The sequence below is a fragment of the Delphinapterus leucas genome, chromosome 6 (assembly GCF_059928025.1).
Source record: "Delphinapterus leucas isolate spDelLeu-1000000601 "Yukka" chromosome 6, BTC_Dleu_Yukka2, whole genome shotgun sequence".
In the NCBI taxonomy this organism is placed as follows: domain Eukaryota; kingdom Metazoa; phylum Chordata; class Mammalia; order Artiodactyla; family Monodontidae; genus Delphinapterus; species Delphinapterus leucas.
The window spans coordinates 93,287,788-93,310,910 of record NC_143134.1 but is presented as its reverse complement, the minus strand read 5'-3'; the positions used below and the strand labels follow the sequence as shown (position 1 = coordinate 93,310,910).

Genomic DNA, 23,123 nt, shown 5'->3' with positions numbered 1-23,123 from the left:
TCATTTTGGTTTTTTAAAATTACTGATATATGTCTCAAAAATGAACTTAAAATAATTGAATATTTTAAATAACCCTATGTTGAAATACTTTGTTATTCAAAAGGAAGAGTTTTTTTTTCACTCCAGGTTATAGTATAATTGACTGTGGGGAATTCCCTGATGGTCCAGCAGTTAGGACTTGGCGCTTTCACTGGTCGGGGAACTAAGATCCTGCAAGCTGAGCAGTGTGGTTAAAAAAAAAAAAAAGAAAAGAAAATGTTAACTGACTATGAGAATTATGATATATCCCTATAGAAATGCCAGCATTAGATGATCCTAAATGCTTGGGAATTCATCTCTGAAAGAAAATTTTTGACCTATGAGAAATTCGTTTTGAATTGAGTTTGGTCTTTGTCAGCACATCGAGGAAAGTGGGTTAATCCTAGGTAGGTTAAAGGAAATGGGTAATATTGCTGCTTATTTGTGACTGTGTCTACCGAGAACATTAGTGGTGTTTAAGACCCAGAAGATGGCTGTGACAAGGCATTTGTAAGGGCATACAGCTAGGGACCTTTCCAAGAACGGATATGCTTCCTGACTCTATTCTCACCTTTCCACAGTATTAATAAACATATAAACCTTGTAACTACCACAGATATTAAATTTTTATCAGCTTTCTGAGATGTTAAATACAGTGATTAAAAATGGAAATGTTTCTTCATATATGAAAAATTTAAGCAATACAGGTATTAATTCAAACTAGACCTTTTCTTTTCAAAATTCATTTAAATAACCTCTTTTTTAATGTCCAAAGATTAAATTTCACAGTTAGAGGGTGATTTGAAGTCCTATTGCAGGATGAATTACCTCACTCATTTCTAAATATTTTAATAGAGATGTGGTTGTTTGATAGAAGATTCTCAGTCCTCATATAGAGGAGGCCTACATTTGAGTCCTACCTCGGTCAAATCACTTAACTTCTCTGTTCTTGTTTCTTTACACTTAAAATATGGTTGGTGGTCCAGCCTCCCTAATGGGATTGTTACAGAAATTAACAAGATGATGGCTGTGTTATGAACCTTAAAGTACTTACAGATACTGTTTTTATTTTACCTGTACTCAAAAGAATACCACTTAGCATATTAACTCATTGAAAATTTATCCGGGTCTTCTATACGACAGTTGTATAACATAAACCAAGTCATATAAAAACTAATGGTTTAGGGCTTCCCTGGTGGTGCAGTGGCTGGGAGTCCGCCTGCCGATGCAGGGGACACGGGTTCGTGCCCCGGTCCGGGAGGATCCCGCGTGCCGCGAAGCGGCTGGGCCCGTGAGCCATGGCCGCTGAGCCTGCACGTCCAGAGCCTGTGCTCTGCGGCGGGAGGGGCCGCGACAGTGAGAGGCCCGCGTACCGCAAAAAAAAACCAAAAAACCAAAAAACCCCAACGGTTTAAAGTTTACTAAGACTGGATCCCTGCCCTCAAAGAACTCACAACCAGGTAGAAAAAGAAGACAAGCTGGGTAACAGGCAGTTGTTTTATAATGTGATAAGTGCTCTGACAGAGTTCAGCAGAAGGGGCACCTGATTCAAGATTTCTGGAGATGTTAATGCCTAAGGTAGGACCTAAAGTTCTCTAGAAGTTTTTCATGGAAGTGAGAAGGAGACAGGGCTTGGAGAAAGGTGATGTTGGTAGAAACAAGTACAGAGTCTCTTGGCTGAATATGAGTGAACAGCAGGGGTGTCGCTGAGGGATGCGGTCAAGAGAAGTAAATAGGAGCTTGTTCATGAAAGCCCCTACATGCTGTGTTAAGGAAGTTTGATCCTGAAAACTGTGAAGAGCCAATGAAGGATTTTAATCAGGGGATTGTTTTTTTAAAGATCACTCTGAATGCAAACTGGAGAATAGATTAGAGGGAGTCAAAATAGGATCTAGGAGGCTGTTCAGTAATCCAGGCAAGAGTTGATGATAGATACTTAAATGAATGAATTTCCAAAATTCTGGCAGTAGCACTAAGTAAAGCTAGAGAGAAGCAGGATTCTTGAGACTTTTTTTTAGGTGGAATAGGAGGACTTGTGGGGGAGGGGCGAGGCTAGCCCTGATGGCCAGGACTCTGATTTGGACAACTAACTGGGTTGTGATGCCACTAACTGAGCTGGGAACTTAATGGAGGAGCAGCCTTGTGGTAAAGATGACGAGTTCCCTTTCTTGGCATATTGAATTTGAGGTGCTTGTGGGCTACAAAGGAGAAGAGTGTCCAGAACGGAGTTTATATGGCTCTGGGATTCAACGGTGAGATAAGGGCTGGGTCTTGAACACATGGGGATGTAGTTGAAGTTACTGAAACAGATGAGATGACCTAGAACAGGGTTGAAAATGGAACCCTGATGAATACCAACATTTAAGGAGAGGATAGAAGAAGGAACATGTGCAGAAGACCGAAGAGGGGGAGGAATCAAAGAAGTGAAAGAAAAAACAGAAAAGAGTAATATGGTAATTGCGGGAGGAGCACTTCTTGCAGGAAGGAATGCTCAACCAGAAGATAAGGATGGAGCATCTGTTAGATTTGACCCTCAAAAGGCTGTATTGCAATGAATTGAAGAGTGTTTGGTAAGGAAATGAAGATTTGACATGAAGATTCTTGCAAGAAGCTAGCCTCTAAAGGGAAAGAAAAATAGGGAGATAGCTCCAGAGAGACACAGGGTGAAGTAAAGTTTTAGCTTTTCTTCCCCCCACCCCCCTTAGGGTAACAAGAAACTAAATATGATTAAATGCTTGTGGGACAGAATCAAATGGATTTATTGAAGAGATAGGGAAAAGAGGGGCTCACTGATAAAGCAAAGTCGTAAGGAGCACAGAGGGAATGAGGGGCAAAGGAAAGGAAATAACCTACCCTCCCTAGTGAGAAAGAGAAGGAAGGGTGCAGCATATCTTTGGGTTTTTTGGGGATTATGGTGTTAGTGACAGCAGCAGAAAACTGCTGAGGATCCTGTCTGATTCTTGTTTTTAACTATGGCTAAGGAAGCAAGATCATTTGCTGAGTGAGGAGCTGGGGGATAGTTTGAGAGGGCAGGACTGTGCTGGATTTAAAAAGGAAGAGTAGTTGTTCCCAGAAATCCACCATAAAGATCCAGATCTCCCTAAAATCCGGCATTTATTTGGATAAAAATTGGAACTCATACAGTCCGCTTAGCAACTGTGTGAGCGTTGACTGTTGTGCTAGACAGAAATGTCTTAGCTGATTGCATGTTCTTTTCCTCTTACTTCATTGGCTTGCCTCCAGAGGCTGCAAGCTCAAGATAAAAGAACAAACTTTTTAGGAGAGGGGGCAGCTGTTCTAGTAGTTGAGTTCGCTGCAGGAGCTTCCAGGCAGTGACTGTGCTTGGCATTAAAATGCTGCCCTATTCATGGGTCATTTGCATGAAGTCTTATCAGGCCATTTCCCTACCTTTGGTAGTGGATAAATCTTGGGTTGATTATTTACTTCTTCCTTTCACTGGAACTTTACAGCCCTAATTATGAAGTCTCAAATTAGCGGAAGTCAATAGGATGTTGACTCAGGTTAGGTTTACCAATCAGCAACCAAACTATGCCCAACTTTGGCTTTTATTCCTAGGAATGTTGTTACACGTGAAGGGAAACCTGTGACGAATTCCATCTTGGCTGTCTTAAGTTTTTTCCTCCAGTTCTGAAGTCGGGTTTAAAACACTCTAGCACTTCAATCCCATCTTGGTGTCTGTTTCTTAGACTATCCAAACTAAGATATTCTTTATCACATGACCCAGTCCCCCTATCCTCCAACCATAGTTCACTGGACCAAGAGATGGGCACTTGACCAAGAAAAGCTAATTTATCAGCTGGCAGCATTCTGCTTGTGCCCTGGTGCCAAAAGACACTGAGTCAATAAGATTCCCCAAAGAAATATGGAAATGGGAAATGATCCTCTCCCATCCTGCAAGTGGTTAGTCCTGTGAGCAGGGACGGAGATAAGAGAAGTGACTGTATTTGAAGCTCTGAAACAAATTACTTCTTTAATTTCTCCCTTAGGTGCCTGATTTCCCCTCCTAGGCACTATTTCCTCTAATATTTTTTTAATTGTAAAGAGGCACATGCTGTGTGAGCTACAGACTGAGCCTATGTGAATAGATAAGTGTTAAAAATCAAAACATGCAGCAAAGTGAATCAGACACATTTAATGGCTTGTGTAATTGTCATTGTGCTGCATGGTAATTAAGGCTTAGATCAACAGTTTCCATAAATTAGTGTAATTACTATTACTTCTGCTTAGTAGCATGGCATTTCTGGGGTTAAGCGGGGGACGTATGGTTGTGGTAAGGAGAGACAAAGCAGATTTATGCTGCAGTTTCCTCCCAAGCTAGAGGCAGGCACTGTAGCATGGTGGGGGCAGGGCGAGGTGCTAACCAGTGTTGTATTCATCTCTTCTTGCAGAGAAAATGAGGGTTAGGGAGGTAAGGTAACCAGCAAGGCCGCACAACTAATTAGTGGCAGGGCTAGGAATCATGTCAGAGTATACTGAACCCCCAAATCCCAAGCTCATAACACTTGATACCAAAGCAGTTACATTTTCAGTATATATAAAAGCAGTGTAAGTGTGAATGTGAAAGATGTTTGAAGAGACAGTATTGCTAGTACCGGAAACTAAATCACAGATCTCTAAATCCTTAGTTTTTTTCTATAGATTGACCAGATTGTTTTCTTGCCAAATGTAAAGGAAAAACTTTTATATGGAGATGGGAATGGGGGGCAGTTTTGAAGCCCAAGAACACATGAGGGTAGGTCTAGGAAATGTTCTCCAGTCCCGAGAGAAGAGAATAAATGATGGGGTCTGGTATAAGACTGTGGAAGGGCTTTCTAGAGAATCTTATCTTCTAAAAAACTGTGGCCTGCAAATACCCTACCATCTGTTCCTTTGCTTAAGGGTTCTTATGTAAGCTGCCACTGGAGCCCCAGTGATGGGAAAAAGCAGCAGGACAGACTTCAGGTCACTCCTAGGAAAATTAACAGGCTACTCTAATGCTAATGAGTTCCCCAACTCTGGGCTCTAGGTCATTTCTTCCAAATCACTAAATCACTGAGAATTATGATCGTAATTCCTTGAAGTACTCAGGTGAGGGTGGTTGTGGTGAGCTGAGACGAGACTGAAACTACAGGGGTGGGCTATCTCCCTAATTCAGCAATTTGCTTGTCTGCCACGATGAACTCTAGCCTGTCTCATTGAACTTAGAGGGAACCAACCAGGAACTGAATGAAATGGTAAAGAACTTGGAGGGACAGGTAAGAGAAATGTTTAAAATCAGGTCACCATTAAGTTCCCCTTTAACCCTGAGAATCTGGTTTTGTTCTTCATTGTCTAGGGGGTTCTTTTTTTTTTACCCAAATCAGGCTTTTCTTGATTGAAAAAAAATGGTGCCAAGAAATCTTTTTATTGTTCTTTTTTTAAATTTTTAAATTTTATTTTTTATACAGCAGGTTCTTATTAGTCATCAGTTTTATACACATCAGTGTACACATGTCAATCCCAATCGCCCAATTCATCACACCACCACCGCCACCCCCGCTGCTTTCCCCCCTTGGTGTCCATACGTTTGTTCTCTACATCTGTGTCTCAACTTCTGCCCTGCAAACGAGTTCATGAGAAATCTTTTTAAAAGGCAAACCTTATTTAGCTTTTATTATCTCTTGCTATACTAACTGCTTTGTAATGGCATTAGTAGATGTTCATCCAGTGCTTTGCTTTTAGTTTCATCTGCTTATTACAAGATTAAGAGTTTGACTACTTTGAATGTATATATCTGGAATATATCCTAATATTTATCAACTACCCATCTGCCCTCCCTATTCCCCACCTCTCCTATTTATCTGTATACTTTTGATTCTCTGAATGTGTCTCTCCTCTCAACCACTGGGCAATATACACAGTGGTCCAGGTCCCTAAACACCATTTTTATTTTCATATACCGTACTTATCATACAACTGATATTGATACGTAGTATTTATAAGTACTTTTTATTTTACAAATCATTCTAGTATATTTTACCTTATTTGGTCCTGCCAGCAAAATAGACATCAAACACTGACAGAGCCAGGCACTGTACCAGCCTTACTTTATACTTTTGTATGTGTTTTCAGTTAATCTGTAACAAGCTTAGAAGATAGGTATTATTTCCACTTTTACAATAAAGAAGTTAAGCTCTGAGAGATTTATAAACTTTACTGAAGTGGAGTCACTATAGAGGCGATATAGCATAGTGGTTAGGTGCACAAGACTCTAGATCCAGACTGCTTAGATTTAAATCCCAGTCTGTTACCTATTAGTTATATCATCCTGGGCAATTTCTTACCACCTCTATGCCTCTGTTTCCTCATCGGTAAAATAGGAATAATAATAGCATCTACTTAATAGGGTTGTTGTGAGCATTAAATGAATGTATATATCTATGGCTCTTAGAACAGTGATACATGGTCAGTGCTATTAGAAGGCTAGCTATGATTATTATAGGCAATAATATATTTGGATTCAAATCCAAGTCTGTTGGACTATAAAAACAATAGTTAAATAAAGCAGTTGTTCTCGTTTTACATATCAGAAAGCTGAAGCTCAAAGACGTTAAGTAACTTAAATGGCAAGATACAGTGTTTTTACACTGTAATACATTGAATGAGTTCAAACTACATTATTGTATGAGTCAAAAAGTAGAAAACAATATTAGGAAATTGAATCCAGCAGTGTATGAAAGAATAATATATCACAACCAAGTGGGCTTTATCCCAAGTGTGCAGGGCTCATTCAGCCTTCAAAAATCAATGAGAGTAATTCAGCAATACTGATTACATCAACATATGCAAGAAGCATTTGACAAAACTCAATATCCGTCATGACAAAGGTGCTTAACAAACTAGGAATATATGGAAACTTCCTCAATCTGATAAAGGACATTTACAAAGAACCTACTGCTAATAACATATTTAATGGTGAAAGACTGAATGCTTTCCCCTTAAGATCAGGAACCAGGCAAAGATGTCTACTCTCTTTGTATGTGTGTGTTAAGTATATCATTTGTTCCTTATTTCTGATTATAAAAATTTTATCTTCTTTGTGTATAATTCTTAAAGTTGATAAAATGCCAAAGAATAAATTAAAAATCACCCATAAATCCACAAGAGATCTATACATGTGTTATAAAATTAGAGCTATGCTATTTTATGAATTTTCTTTTTATCCACATAAACATCTTCCCATGTCATTAATATTTTTCTGTTATTTCTGATGGTCAGATAGCTTGCCTTTGAATGGATTGTTTCATGATTTGTCTAAATAACCCCTGTTGTTTGAAATCCAGGTTTTTCCCATGAAAAAATAAATAACACTGCTAGTAATGGGACTTTACCTGATTCATCCTCATTAACATTCTTATAGTTTTGGGTGCTGTGGAACACTTTGAGTTCTGTGACACCATCATGATTTTCCCTTGTTTTCCCGTTGTTTGGTGCGTTCATTGTCTTTTACTGATTGTGCTTGTCTTTCACCCTTTGTAATAATGATCATAGTGCTGTGCTGTCTAATATGATAGTTACTAGCCCTATATGAATACTTAAGTTTACATTAATTAAAATGATATAAATTAAAAGTCAGTTTCTCAGGCACTCTAAACCCAATTTGAGGTGCTCAGTGGCGACATGCGGGTAGTGGTTCCTGTATTTGACAGCATAGATATACAATATTTTTCCATCTTCACACAAGTGCTCCATCCTTCTCTCAGGATAGCAGCTTCTTCTGCTGCTGTGCTATAACTTCTGCATGGATGTGTGTTTGTTTTTTTTTTTAATTTATTTATTTAGTTTTGGCTGCATTGGGTCTTCGTTGCTGTGCATGGCCTTTCTTTTTAGTTGCAGTGAGCGGGAGCTACTTTTCATTGCTGTGCACGGGCCTCATTGCAGTGGCCTCTCTCATCTTGGAGCACCGGCTCTAGGCGCGCGGGCTCTAGAGCGCAGGCTCAGTAGTTGTGGCGCATGGGCCTAGTTGCTCTGCAGCATGTGGGATCTTCCTGGACCAGGGCTCGAACCCATGTCCCCTGCATTGGCAGGTGGATTCCTAACCACTGTGCCACCAGGGAGGCCCCATGGCTGTGGTTCTGATTTATCATGACAGGACTTAGCATGAACTCTATATGATTTTATAACTCTTTGACTTTGTAACTCTATATGACTTTGTAACTCTAATCAAATCATCTGTGTTCCTTGTATCTCTTAGTTCACATCCTCCAGGATCTGATTGGCTCAACACACATAGATTGGTTCCCTCTCCACTCCAAATTATATGTCCCCCCACTTTTTTTTCCAGCTTTATTGAGGTATAACTGACAAAATTGCATATATTTAAGATATATTTTGATATATGTATACATTGTGAAATAATTACCACAGTCAAGTTCATTAACCTATCACCTCCCGTAGTTACTTTTTTTTTTTTTTTTGGTGAAACCAATTAAGGTCTATTCTCTTAGCACATTTCAAATATACAATGCAATATTAGTACTGTAGTCACCATGCTGTACATTAGATCTCCAGAACTTACTCATCTTGCATAACTGAAACTTTGTATCCTTTGACCAACACTTTTCCATGTCTCCCACCCACTCAGTCCTTGGTGCCCACCAGTCTGTCCTCTGCTCCTGTGAGTTGTTTTTTCATATTTCACTTAGCATAATGTCATTCAGGTTCATCCATGTTGTCGAAAATGACAGGATTTCCTTCTTTGTTAAAGCTGAATAACATTGCATTGTGTGTGTGTGTGTGTGTATATAAACCTTACCCATATTTTCCTTATCCATTCATTGATTGATGGTCACTAGGTTATTTCTCTATCTTGGATGTTGTGAATAATGCTGAACTGAACATGAGAGTGCAGATATCTCAAGATACTGATTTCATTTCCTTTGCGTATACACACAGAAGTGGGATTGTTGGGTCATATGGTAGTTATATTTTTATTTTTTGAGGAACCTCCATACTGTTTGCCATAATGGCCTTACCAGTTTACATTACCATGAACAGCATACAACGGCTCTCTCTTCTCCATATTCTTGCCAACACTTATTATCTTTTGTCTTTTTGATAATAACCATTCTAACAGGTGTGAGTTTTGTAAAATCATTGTGCATTTTGCAAATCATTGTGGTTTTTGATTTGCATTTCCCTGATGCCTAGTGATGTTGAATACCTTTTCATGTACCCATTAGCCCTTCATATATTGTCTTTTGAGAAATGTCTCTTCATGTCCTCTGCCCATTTTTAAATTAGGCTTTTGTTTTCTTGCTATTGAGTTGTGTTAGTTCCTTATGTTTTTGGATATTAAACCCTTACCATGTGTATGATTTGCATATATTTTCTCTCATTCTGTAGGTTGTCTGTTCACTCTGTTGTTTCCTTTGCTGTGCAGAAGCTTTTTTGTTTGAAACAATTGCATTGTCTTTGCTTTTTTTTTTTTGGCGGTACACGGGCCTCTCACTGTTGTGGCCTCTCCTGTTGCGGAGCGCAGGCTCAGCGGCCATGGCTCACGGGCCCAGCTGTTCCACGGCATGTGGGATCTTCCCGGACTGGGGCACGAACCTGTGTCCTCTGCATCGGCAGGCGGACTCTCAACCACTGCACCACCAGGGAAGCCCTATCTTTGCTTTTATTGCCTGTGCTTTTTGGGGTCATATCCAAAAAGTCATTGCCCAGACCAATGTCAAGAAACTTTATGCCTATGTTTTCTTCTAGGAGTTTTACAGTTTCAGGTCTCACATTTAAGTCCTTAATCCATTTTGAATTGATTTTGTATATGGTGTGAGAGAGATACACAAAATAAAATTGGGTAGGGGTCCAGTTTTATTCCTCTTCATGTGATTCCCAGCACCATTTATTTAAAAAACTACTCTTTCTTGGGCTTCCCTGGTGGCACGGTGGTTAAGAATTCACCTGCCAGGCTTCCCTGGTGGCGTAGTGGTTGAGAGTCCGCCTGCCGATGCAGGGGACACGGGTTCATGCCCCGGTCTGGGAGGATCCCACGTGCCGCGGAGCGGCTGGGCCCATGGGCCATGGCCGCTGGGCCTGTGCGTACGGAGCCTGTGCTCCGCAACGGGAGAGGCCACAGCAGTGAGAGGCCCGCGTACCGCAAAAAAAAAAAAAAAAAAAAAAAAAAAGAATCCACCTGCCAATGCAGGGGACACGGGTTCAAGCCCTGGTCCGGGAAGATCCCACATGCCTTGGAGCAACTAAGCCCTTATACCACAACTACAGAGTCTGTGCTCTAGAGCCCGTGAGCCACAACTACTGAAGCCTGCACGCCTAGAGCCTGTGCTCCGCAACAAGAGAAGCCACCGCAATGAGAAGCCTGCGCACTGCAACGAAGAGTAGCCCCCACTCGCCACAACCAGAAAAAAGCCTGCATGCAGCAATGAAGACCCAACACAGCCAAAAATAAATAAATTAATTAAAATTAAAACTACCCTTTCCTCATTGTGTATTCTTGGTACCTTTGTGGAAGATCAGTTGACTATGAATGTCTGGATTTACTTCTGGGCTCTCTATTCTGTTCCAATGATCTATGTGTCTGTTTTTATAACAGTACCATATTGTTTTGATTACTACAGCTTTGTAGTATATGCTGAAATCAGGTAGTGTGATGTTTCCATCTTTGTTGTTCTTGCTCAAGATTGATTTGGCTATTCAGGGTCTTTTGTGGTTACATATGAATTTCAGGACTGTTTTTTCTATTTCTGTGAAAAATACCATTGGGATTTGATAGGGACTGTGTTGAATCTCTAGATTGCTTTAGGTAGTATGGACATTTTAACAATATTAATTCTTCCAGTTCATGAACACAGGGTATCTTTCCATTTATTTATGTCATTTTTCATCAGTGTTTTATAGTTTTGAGTGTACAGATATTTTACCTCCTTGGCTAAATTTCTTCCTAAGTATTTTCTTGTTTTTGATAAATATGCCCACTCCCACTAGTTCTATTTAATGTCATACTGGAAGTCCTAGCAAGTACAATAAGACAAGAAAATAAATAAAAGGTGTTCAGACTGGAAAGAAACTATCTTTCTTTGTAGATGACATGATTATGTATGTAAAAACTCCCAATGAATTCACAAAACAGCTTCTAGAACTGATAAGTGCTTTTAGCAGAATACAAGGTCAACTTTTTAAAAATCACTTTTATTTCTATACACTAACAGAGAACAGTTGGAAACCATTAAACTTTTGAAGTATCATTTATAATAGCTCCAAAGGAAAATATTTTTACAGGACTATTTAGGTATAAGTCTAACACAATATGTACAGGATCTATATGCTGAAAACTACAAAAAGCTGATGAAAGAAATCAAAGATGACCAAAAGAAATGAAGAAACATACTGTGTGCATGGATTGGAAGACTCCGTACTGTTAAGATATCAATTTTCCCCAAACTGACCTATAGATTTAATGCAGTCTAAATCAAAATCTCAGCTAGATTTATTGTAGATACAGAAAAGCTGATTCTAAAATTTGTATGGCAAGGTAAAACTGGAATAACAAAAGCACTATTGAAAAAGAAACAAAGTTGGAAGACTCATACTACCCAATTTTAAGATACACTGTAAGCTAAAATAATCACGGCAGTGTAATATCAGTGAAAAAGTAGGTACATAGAGCTGTGGGACAGAAAAGAGAATCTAGAAATAGACACACAAATATAGTAATTGATTTGTTTTTAAAGGTGCAAAGACAATTCAGTGGAGAAGGATAATCTTTTCAATAAATGGTGCTGGACCACCAGAACACGTTCATACCAAAAAAGAAATTAAGTCAGAATTGATCACAGACCAAAATTGAAAGGTAAAACTCTTACAAGTAAATGTAGGAGAAACTCTTCATGACCTGGTGTTAGACAACGAGTTCTTAGATAGAAGACCATCCATAAAAGAAAACAATTGATGAACTGGCCTTCATAGTGTTAAGAACTTTTGCTCCACAAAAGATACTGTTAGAATATAAAGATATATGAATGACAAATAAGCACATGAAAAATTGCTCAACATCATTATTCATTATAGAAATGCAAATTAAAACCAGAATGAGATCCCATTATACATCTTTCAGAATGGCTAAATTAAAATACTGATAATACTAGGTGTTCATGAGGATATGGAGCAAATGGAACTCTCATACATTGCTGGTGGGACTGCAAAATGATTCAGCCACTCTGGAAGACAATTTGTCAGTTTCTTAAAAAGTCAAACATACACCACCCATGTAATCCAGTATTTTTCCTATAGAAATAAACTTACGTTCACACAAAAACCTGTGCACAAATGTTTGTGGTAGCATTGTTCACAATCACCAAAATCTAGAAAGAACCCAAAGTCCTTCAGTGGGTGAATGGATAAACTAGTTGTGGTATATCCACTCAGTGGAATTCTATTCAATAAATAAAAGAACAAACATTTTTATGCATGCAGCAAAATGGATAAATCTCAAATGTAGTATGTTAAGTGAAAGAAGCCAGTCTCGTGATTATATGCTGTATGATTCCATGTCCGTGACATTCTGGAAAAGGCAAATTATGGGAACAGAGAACAGATCAGCAGGAGTTAAGGGGAAGAGGAAGATATGAGTTAAAAAAAAAAAAGGGTGTTGGTTCTGTATCCTATTTGTGGAGGTGGTAACAAGATGCTATAAGCCTATGTTAAAACTCATACAACTTAAGCCCCCCAAATGAATTCTACTCTATGTAAATTTTTTAAAATAATAAAAACTTCTCACCTTGTATGCATTTGTCAAAGCTCGTTTAAATGAAACACTTAACATGTTTTGTGCATTTCACTGTATAAATTTTGCATCACCTAAAAATAAATACTGTAAACAAAAAAGTAAGTGGAGGATGGGAGAGAAACACTTAGGTGTTCTGATTAGAAAAAGTATACCTTAAAGTGTGAAAGTATAATTGAATTTATTACAGCAAGGGTCCATTTATTCTCCTTTTTTAGCGGATAACCATGTTGTCTGTTTTCTTGACAATATATTGTTTATTCACTGATTGTTATCTAATAATGATGGATAATTTCTAGCCACAAGCTAGATAAGAGTTCTTTTGTAATCTTTTCTACCACATCAATTCAGATTCATCCTATCTCTCGTCTTTGCTTTTTGCTCACAATTCTCTCATATGTTGACAAGGGGAAAAAACTCAAGCTGGGGAAAAATCTGTTTTGAGTGTACTCTATGAATTTGTTACACTTAAGATCTAATTATAAATTACTGCTCGACTAGCAGAAGCAATTCACACTGTATTGGTTGTGATCATCTTTGAACGTTGTAAAATAACAGATTAGCAGGGGCTTTATCTTAAACATTATAGATTCTTTGCAGTTCTTTGAATTGAATGGATATATTTTAGCACTTTCCTGTGGGTGACAGTAGATGATGTCAGATTAAATTTAAATTGATATCCTCTCAATGTTTATCTCTGGTGCATATGCAATTTCTTCTGTACCAGAGAACCTTTCAGAGGCATTCTGTCAATACAGCTACCTGACAGTCATTTGTATTTGTAAACTGTGCATTTGGCACCTGCTGGCCTCTGTTGCACTGGAGCTAGTGGGGAGCCAAAATGGGTGTACAATGAAGTTATTGGCTGTTACATCTCAGTGGGAGTTATTGAAGAGAAGAAACAGCACTTGCAGGACCTCAGGAGAGGATAAAAAGAAAAAGAAACTGGTAATATTAACCCAAGCCAGGTATGCTACCAAAAAAGTAGTGATTTAAAAAGTCAGTTCTATTGAAGGAATTAAAGTGTTTGTGGACGTGCATTTTAATTCTTGTAATGGATATGGAAAACAAAGTGTTTCTATTTAAAAATATAATGAATTTTAATTGATCTCGGTAGAGGACAATTCATATGAGCAGAAATATAAATTAAAACAATGGAAAAAATGCTTAATTTCTGAAGAGATGGAAATTAAAATGCTGGTGTCTTTTACTTATCAAATTAGTGAAACAAATTTTAATAAAGACAGATGTGGTGACTTCAGAGAACAAACAGGTAGACAAGTAGCAGTAGATATCGATGTTTTGTGCCTATAATTTGCCCACACTTTGTTTAAAGTTCTTATTCTTTAACTTTATCAGATACAACTTGAGGAAACAATTATGAAGAAAAAACAGCTGATATATAAATCTGCTTAGCTTTATATTGGTCTGTTTTGCTACAGTGCATGTTTCTGTACTGCAGATTTGCTCATTACAATGATTGGGAATTATGCGAATGATGTCAAGTGTATAGTGAGTTGTGTTGGTTCATGTTATATTCCTCAGAATAGTATGAAGCCACCAAAGAAACCTTTTTCACCATAAAAGACAATGCCTTAGTGGTATATGAAGACATTAAAAAAAAAAAAGGCCACTTTCATGGCCTTGAGAAGTGCTTTGCTTTTCACAGTGTTAAGCTGTGAACACTGTGGAACCGTCTGTGTGGTTGAAGAAGTTGTGAAGAAATTTCCTCCTCTGTTTAAGAAAAACATGAAAAAGCTACACCCTGGTTTAGATTATTTTGATAAAATTGGTTGTGCTGGCAGTGAATGCCCTCAAGGACCTACATACATCTCAGAAGAGGACTGCTAAGCTCCAGGTTAAGGTTACATAGGGTCACCTGGCTGACACAGGGCTCAAATGCTGGAGGAGGCTGAAGGGTGCCAATATTTTTGCTCTACGCTCTTAGTAGTACTCTGGTTACAAAGCTACATAGTTTTAAGTGGTTAGTCCCTAACACTATTTTTCCCTTGAGCCCCTATTATTTTTAGTGTAATTCTGCAGAACATAAAGTTTTGCAGTTACATATATTAAGGAAAATATGTTAATGCCCAACAGTAAGGGAGTAAGTCTTAGGACAGCATCTTGATAGACTCTGATGCATCTGTTACAATAAGCATAGAAAAATGTCTATAAAACAAATGCAAGCATTAGAAGACAAAATTGAGTATCTACATACCATGATTACAACTGTGTCAAAATGTTTGACATGTACCTGGCCTGTTTGTTAATAGTTATGGTAGGATGGTGGAATTGTAGGTAAGTTTTTTTAAAAATTGTTTTTAATGTTGTGAAGTTGGTAAAAGAGATATAAGTCCATTTAAATAATTTAAGCTAAATTTTTATTTTACTTTGGTTTTAGAATTCCTGGAAAACTCAAGCAGTTCGTATTTGACTTACATTCTGGAAAACTACACAGAGAATTCCATCATGGTCCTGACCCAACTGATACAGCCCCAGGACAGGTAGGACTCTTGTTTGTTTTTCAGTGGGAACTCTTTTTCTTTTTCAATTAGTCTTGAGGAGACTCTGAAGCTCTTGCATAGGCTTGAGTTTCTGCCCCGAATGTCTTTGTAAAGTAATTCTGAACAAACTCTGGATAATATACAAATTATGTTCCTTTAAAAAATTTTAAACCTTCAGAGAAGTTGCAAGAATATTACAATATAGTTTCTTGATCATATAAATGAAGATTGTCTGAGTAAGTCCTTTGTGGAAAATGGCTATGAGAGGGTTAAATACAGTTGGCTTCATACAGAAGTAGGAGGTAGGGATTAGAAGCAGGTAATTAGTGAAGAATCAGTGGATTCCATTAATTGTTCAAGCCTTCCTCTGTGGCTGAGAGATTGACCATAGTATAAAGAAAATAATGATTTGATATCCTAAGAGCCCTCATCACTACAGTGTTCATAATGCTCAAAACTTACAGTTTAATGCAGCTTTTCCATTTGAGATTTAGAATGCTGGACAACTATTTATCAGCACAACTTTATATTTGCTTGATATATAGATATATATTTTTTAACCTGAGAATTTGTTACAAGTAACTTTCTAAACTTCTGTATAAGTTTTGCTTAAATATTCCTAAATTTGCATTTTGATGCATTATTGATTTATATCACATCTATTACCATTATACTGAGAGGGAAGATGATATATACCAAAACTCTTATTGCCTATGCCCAGAACTTCAATCCACTATTTTGTCCAAAGAACCACCACATGTAAAAGAAAAATAAAAACTAAGTGAATTTTTCTTTAAGAGTCAAATTAAGTTCAGCGTTAAGAGTTCCTTTTAGGAATCTGATGACATGCTTTTTCCTTGAAATCTGAGGTCAGATTTTCTTTGATAATTAAGCAACTACAGATGCAGGAAAACTTTGTTGGCAGTATCCCAAAGTAGGCCTGCTTAGTATTTTATCAGATAAAGAAAAGATGTAGCTTGCTATTATATTATCCTGATTTGTTTCAGCGTCTCCATTAGACACTGAACTCGTTGTATTTATTCATCTTTGCATACTAATACATAGTTGGCACCAAATACATGTTCGTTTCATAGTAATATAGCTTCAGCTTAAACAAAACATCTCAGCAAAAAAATAATATATTGGGGAAAGGGAACATGACTAATAAGGGAAGTTTGTGGACACACTGCTTCCGATTATAATGGGAATGTGCTTTTTATACACACACACACACACACATATATATATATATCATGTACTATTATATGTACTATGTGCCTATGTAAACTACAGGAAATACTAAAACAATAATAATCATGTTTGTTCTTGAGGAGCTCATGGTGTAGAGATAGGCTACACTGTCTTTTCTCTGAAATTATTGGAAGTCACTCATATTTCCACTGTATATGTTTATGTACTGTTGGTGTACAAGTAAAATACTACAGAAATTAATTTCTTGCAGTATTGAAGTGTTTTTCTTCCTTACGTCAACTGAGTTTTGATAATTGCTGGCATCCAGGTCTCTATCTTCAGAGTAGGTGCCTTTAATAATCTTAGCGGTCATTTGTAAGAGGGAAGGGTTCTGGCTAACTTAGGGTTATGCTGCCTCTACAGAATATTCTAGGAAAGCAACCAGGCGTCAGGTATTTTGTTTCTCCACCACACCTCAGAGCTGTCATCAGGTTCATGGTTAATGGCTCTGTGGCAGCCCTGCCTTGGAGAATCTGAGTTAAGGGCATCTGAAATGGGGAAAGCAAGATTTCAAACTTAACTCTTGTCCTTGGTATATAGTAGCTATATTTTATTGATTATTAAGCAAATAATTAAAGGGCAATTACTATTCATCTAATACTCTTAAAATATTATAACTATAAAATATACTGATGTAAAAATGTTTTATTCTTTCCCTTGTAGGAAGTCCAAGATGTAGCAAGCAGTCCACCTGAGAGCTCCTTCCAGAAACTAGCACCCAGTGAATATAGGTATACTTTATTGAGGGATCGAGATGAGCTTTAAAAACTTGGAAAAACAATTTGCAAGCCTTTCAAACAGCAGCATCAACTTACATGGTGGAAATAGTAAACCTATATTTTCATAATTCTATGTGTATTTTTATTTTGAATAAACTGAAAGAAGTTTTGGGCTTTTAATTTTTTTTTCTCCCTGACTCAAAATGTATTGTCATTTAATACAGCCTCTTTTAAAAAATCTGCTAGGGTTAAAAAATAAAAATCAGAGGCCTATCTTTACTTTAAATCTGAGGTCTATCTTTGCTTTACATCTGTCTTGTAAAATTTTTATAAATCAAGTGAAAGGTGACATTGCCAGAAATATACCATTAACTTGCACTACTAGGTTGGGGAGGACTTAGAGATGTTTCTTGTGTAGTATGTGCTTTTCTTTCTCTTCTTTATATATGATCACCTCTGTTGGTTATTTTAGTTATCACATTTCTCAAAGCTAAGGGGGTACGTATTCTGGATACTTGGGGGGGGGAATAAATTAAAATTTTCACACTGTGTACTGTGTTTTACTGATTGGTTGGATGTTGCTTATGAAAATTCCATAGTGGGTTTTTTTGGATTCTTAATGTGTAACTTAAACATACTATGAAGAGGAGGAGAGCCATAAGCCAGAACATTTGGCAGGAATTGTCCTTATGAATTAAGAAAAAGAAAATGAAAAGTGTTATTAAATTTCTATGTGTTTGTCTAACAAAGTGTCATATGGATGGCATTTAAAACTTTGAATTATACCTAAATCTGGGAAAAGGAGATACTAGTGGAACAGATTACCAATATTGAACTAGATGACTTTTAAGGCTCCTCCTATCATGATACTTAAATTTCCAAAGAGAAAAACCAGCAGAGAAAATGTATTTCAGTAATTCTAACCTTCTTCTATCTTGTAGTCTTGTTCTAGTTGTATAGACCAAAAATGAAGACAATAAGGCACATAGGTTGTTTTGTTTTGCTTTTTCCATTGTAAAATTGTTAGAGGACCCTAGCCCTATAGATTCCCTGATCTCCTAGGCCTGCGGTGTAGTCAAATGGGTCCCTGTGCCAGGCCTCAATACTGCCAGGGAACAAAACCAGAGGGAGAGGACCCTCAAGCGTCATATCAGGAAGCCCAATGCCAGAGGACAGGTTCAAAATTGGCTTTCCTCTGGGCCTGGGTTGGTGCTATAGGCCAAGAGTCATTTTATACTTGGAGTCTAAGTCAATCCCAGTTTGGGGAAAGATTATTTTTAAGCTTAAAAGGCTGACATGTGCCATTATATGTAGTATGTAATATATGTAACATCTTCCAATTCTTTTAAAATAAATATTTATAATAAATATTTAATGATTGTTATTTTTAAAAATCAGCCTAAAATTCTTAGTTATGCATGACTTACCCATCATTTCATTTAGAATAATAAATGTTGTTAACAAGGTAGTAAGGGGCATGTTTAGTAGAAGATGCTAGAAAAGCAGGACAGAGCTTCCTAAAGGTTGGGCCTTAGTTCTGTTCTCTTCATTGCTTTTAATCATTAACTTTGAAATCAGAGCTACAGTCTTCAGGTCAGAAGATGGACCAAATGTGAGGTGGTCAGAATGAAAATTTACAAACATTAAACTAGCACACAAAACCAAAAGCACCTGCAGTTGACTGGAATAAATTTGTAATCCTGTAATTGGCTTTTAAAAAATAGTAAACAAAAGATAACACTTAAGAATTGTGTTGCACAGAATTGGTTTTAGAGTAGTTATTATGATAAAGGCCTCAAGGAGCACATGTTCAATGTGATCTAAGATAACTGAGTGCCTGTTAAAAAAAAGTGAGTGGATCTGAGACTTTATTTAGCATTCATGCATATGGGGACTTAAGCTCTAGCCCTGCCACTATCATCACTGTCTTCTCTAGAGTGTGAAGCCACTGAGGACAAGGATACTGAATTGTATGCCTACGTCTCCAGTGCCTAGCATTTCTGGACACTTAGTAGTCATCATCATATGTTTATTGAATGAATGAGATATGCAGTGACCTTGGGTAATTTTGTATCCCTGAAAGGCTCAGCACTCATGAGGACTTGGTGCCCAATTTCATAAAAAGTTAACAAGCTCAAGTGCGAAACAGCAAAATGCACTAGATAAAATAAGTTCTTGCCACAGGGCTAGTGCAGGGTCGGGGTGGGGAGAAGGCCTGTGGCTAGGGCAGTGAGAAAGAAAGTTGGAGCTGATTGTGCAGGGCCTTGTATGCCAAGCTAAGGAAGGGGTTTTTACTGTATCATAGCCAGTAGAGATCCAGCAACAAATTTAAGCAGGCAAGTATGTTCATATTTAAGTTTGAGAAAGAACACTGTAGCAGCAAGTCTAGGTTATGATTAAACTGAGTCCAGTAGAGGAGGGATAATGGCCAGAACTAAGACAGTAACAGCAGAGATGGAGAGGAACAAATACAAGAGATTCCATAGGGATTTGTCATCAGTTGGATGTAAAGAGAGAACTTCCAGGAATCTAGAACTCACAATTTAGACTTCTTCCCCTCTGAACCATGCACGAATCAGAGAATATTACAGGTGGAAGTCTTCTAATTTTATCCAATCTACTCCAGGCCTCAGGCTCCTTAGCTGTGAAGAGAAGGGATGCTAGACTAGACTGAAGAACATAGTCGAGTTGTAAAACCAAAATTAGACTGCTTGTCAGCCCACTACCTTTTCCCAGTTTTTCAAAAAGTGTTACAGTAGTGAGGGGGACCATAAAAGGGTGAAAACTTACTTTAGATGAAATTCTGAACCTTTTTTAAGTTAAATGGACCTAGAGAGGAAGACAGACAATGGGCATCTAAAGCATCTCATGGAGAGCTCTTTGATGAAGTCAATTTGTCAAGATCACATATAAAAGAAGGAAAAACTGGCATGATAAAGCCCAAAAAGAGCAAAGTGAAATATAAAAATCAGTGTTTGAAATGTTAAAGCTCAGAATGAGCTTAAATTTAAAAAAAAATTCAGCAGAAAATGCTGAAGTTGCCAAGAAAGAATTAAAAACCTGAATCGGCAAAAAGAATAGAAAAGGAGTATATTGGATTAACAATCTAGAAAAGCAGAATAATTCAGTGTTTTGTTTTGTTTTTTCTCTGACAAGGAGGTCTAGTCTGCGTGGACAAAAATAAAATGACATAAGCAAAACTGCAAAAATGAGAAGTAAAAATCGTCACCTTGAATAGTTTTAGGATTCTTAGGCCCAAAATTCAGTATCGCAGAGAGCTGCAAATGCTCTGTTAGCAACTGTTGGGAATTTCTGAGACACCATGGAGATTATAAAGTAACAGAAGACTAGAAATGGACAAATAGTATTCCAGTTTTCAAAATCATTAGTTAAAGGGTTTTGCTATTTTCTAAATAAAATATGAACCAAACTGAAATGTTAGTAGTCTATATTTGGGGGAATGATTTAAATAACTGTAAAGAATAATCAGTTTTTAAGCCCAATATTTAAAGACCCTGAAGACAATAAGTTGTTTTAGGACTTAAATTGTCTTATGCTGATTATAACTGTTTTATGTGTTCATTAAAACAGGTTGGATAGGACTGCTGCTTGGCAACTGTTTTTTAGCTGTGTTTGAATTTTTGTATGTATTTCCAAGTAATAAAACTATATTTATAAATTATTTCTATATTTGAGACTTTTTACTAATTCAATTTGTCATAAAGATGAACATTTTATTCAGAATCCAGATGACCAGAGTCGCAAGATTTTCCAGTTTTAAAGTTATATTTTAGATTATTTAATAGTACATGACTCAGAATGGGAAGCTATATGAATCCATGTGCAGATAACTCAAACCTAGCCTTTAGCTGAAGCGTCAAAGGTCCCTCTTGCACAGCACACTGGGGAAGGGCTGGCCTGCCCTTAGAGAATAGGTTTTGGAGTCACTGGAAGAGGAAAAGTGCAGCTTACAAATTGCTTCTCTAAAATGCTCCCTTTATTCCCTCTCCCCTACCTTGCCTAGTAAATTCCTTCTGTCCATCCTTCAATGCCCAGGATGAATTATCACCACTTGTGGTCCCACAGCCCTTTATTTATATGTTTTAGAATACCCAGTCTAATAGAAAATTGGAAGTATATGTATCCCTTTTCCTTATCACCATGTGAATGCTCTGGACGCAGGAACTGCTCCATCTTTGTATTTCCAGCAACCTAGAGCACTGTGAATGATAAATAAGTCTCTGATGGAAAAAAAAAAAAGCCAAATTACATAATAAATGAACAAATGAATAAGGGACAAGAAAGCATCACCATAACTGGAATGGACTCGGTCATCTGTGAATCCCAATTATCTGATATCTAGTCACATTTAATCCTATACCCTAAATTGATTACGGGGTCTTAAGAGTTTTAGTCTAGAATAGATTAAAATCTTACACCAACCCAGAGATGCATAACTTTCAGAATGATACTGGAGTGCTCTTTTGGGCAGTGCAGCGTCCTGCAGAAGTGCTGGAAACTTTCCCATGAACACTACACATTTTCTGTGAGGCAGATTTGACCCCTAGCTTAGTCACTCAGCCTTGTGGAAGGACAGACTACAGTGAGTTGACAGAATACCACATGTGGTTTACAAAACACCATACATTTACCACTCGGCAAGCATTAATCTACTGTTACCAGGCTAAGGATACAACAGTGAACAAGACTGCCCCTACTGTCAGAGAGCTCAAAGTTGAGCGAAGGAGCAAAATAGACGGGTAAAAAGATGATTATAATAGAATGTTGTAGGTGCCGTGCTGTGAGTTAACCACAGGCGCCTGGAGGTGTGTGTGCAGCTGGGGGGGTCAAGGGAGCCTTCCCACAAGAAGTGGTTTTCTTGCATAGGAATAGAAAGAGCTATACTTTCCTAAATTTCTCCCCTCCAGGAGAATTACATTAATAGAGGCTATTTTTATTCTCTATTAGTATCTTACTTTAATAGCAAAGTATTGCTAGGCCTTGCTGTCCTGTTGTTTCTTTCCCAACTCAGCCACTCAGCTAAAAGATCACATACTTGCCCATCTGTGCTGTCTCTCATGTGTTTTACTTACTGGGATGAATGCCAGGGAGGAAGCTGTATGCCCACTCTCATGATGCCGTGTGTAAACTTGCCTAGGGAAGATCAGATCAGTCTTGGAAGCCTGATACTATGATTGTTTTCTTGCCCTAACCATTGCCCAAGCAGAGGAATAGAGCAGGGCATCCCTGGCTGTGCACATAGGGAAAAAAACAAGGCCTCTCTTCTGATTTATCAGTTCTGCATAATTCTCCGCCTTCATAATGAGCATGGCTTTCTGATTTAAAATATTGTTGAATAGTCCACTTAGAAATTTTCTAGGATTAGAAGGTGAAGTCCCTGCTCTCTGGCTTCTGGAATGCAACTTTATTCCTTAAATTTTAGACTTTTGCCCAAGCTCAGTGTTCTGGCACCTTCTGTTTCCTGGTTCCTCGAAGATTGCTGGTAGTACTTCAGGATCACATCTACAAGTTCCTACGAACCTTAGGATGTTTTTTTTTTTCCTCTGAGCCTAGAAACTATAAATTATTTTAAAACATAGATGCTTTTTTTTTTTTGGTAACCCCACACTTATTTCCACTGCCTGTGTAACTAGGGTGACCGTGTAATTTTTTTCATCCAAACCAGGACATCTGAGAGTGAAAGGGAGCATTAAGTAATAATTTGACCAGGACAAGAGATGTAAATCAAGACTGTCCCAGACAAGATGGGATGTATCATCACCCTGTTCCTAACCAGATCTTAAACATTTTTATATTTGGGTAGCATTCTTAATAGAGATAAAAAAGATT

At 37.7% G+C, this 23,123-nt stretch overlaps 1 protein-coding gene across 10 annotated transcripts in view; it reads left to right on the top strand.

The window, feature by feature from the left end:
* The window catches only part of ERP44 (endoplasmic reticulum protein 44), an 88,466-nt gene extending 71,013 nt beyond the window's left edge, over positions 1–17,453 (top strand). For 5 of the 10 annotated variants that reach the window (XM_089913461.1, XM_089913459.1, XM_089913458.1 and 2 more), the window contains one exon: positions 9,403–10,272. In XM_089913461.1, coding sequence (XP_089769587.1) covers positions 9,403–9,832 — 430 coding nt within the window. In that variant the 3' untranslated portion in view covers positions 9,833–10,272. The other 5 variants (XR_016393598.1, XM_022600225.3, XM_089913462.1 and 2 more) reach the window with 5 other exon arrangements.
* Positions 17,454–23,123: the final 5,670 nt, after the last annotated feature.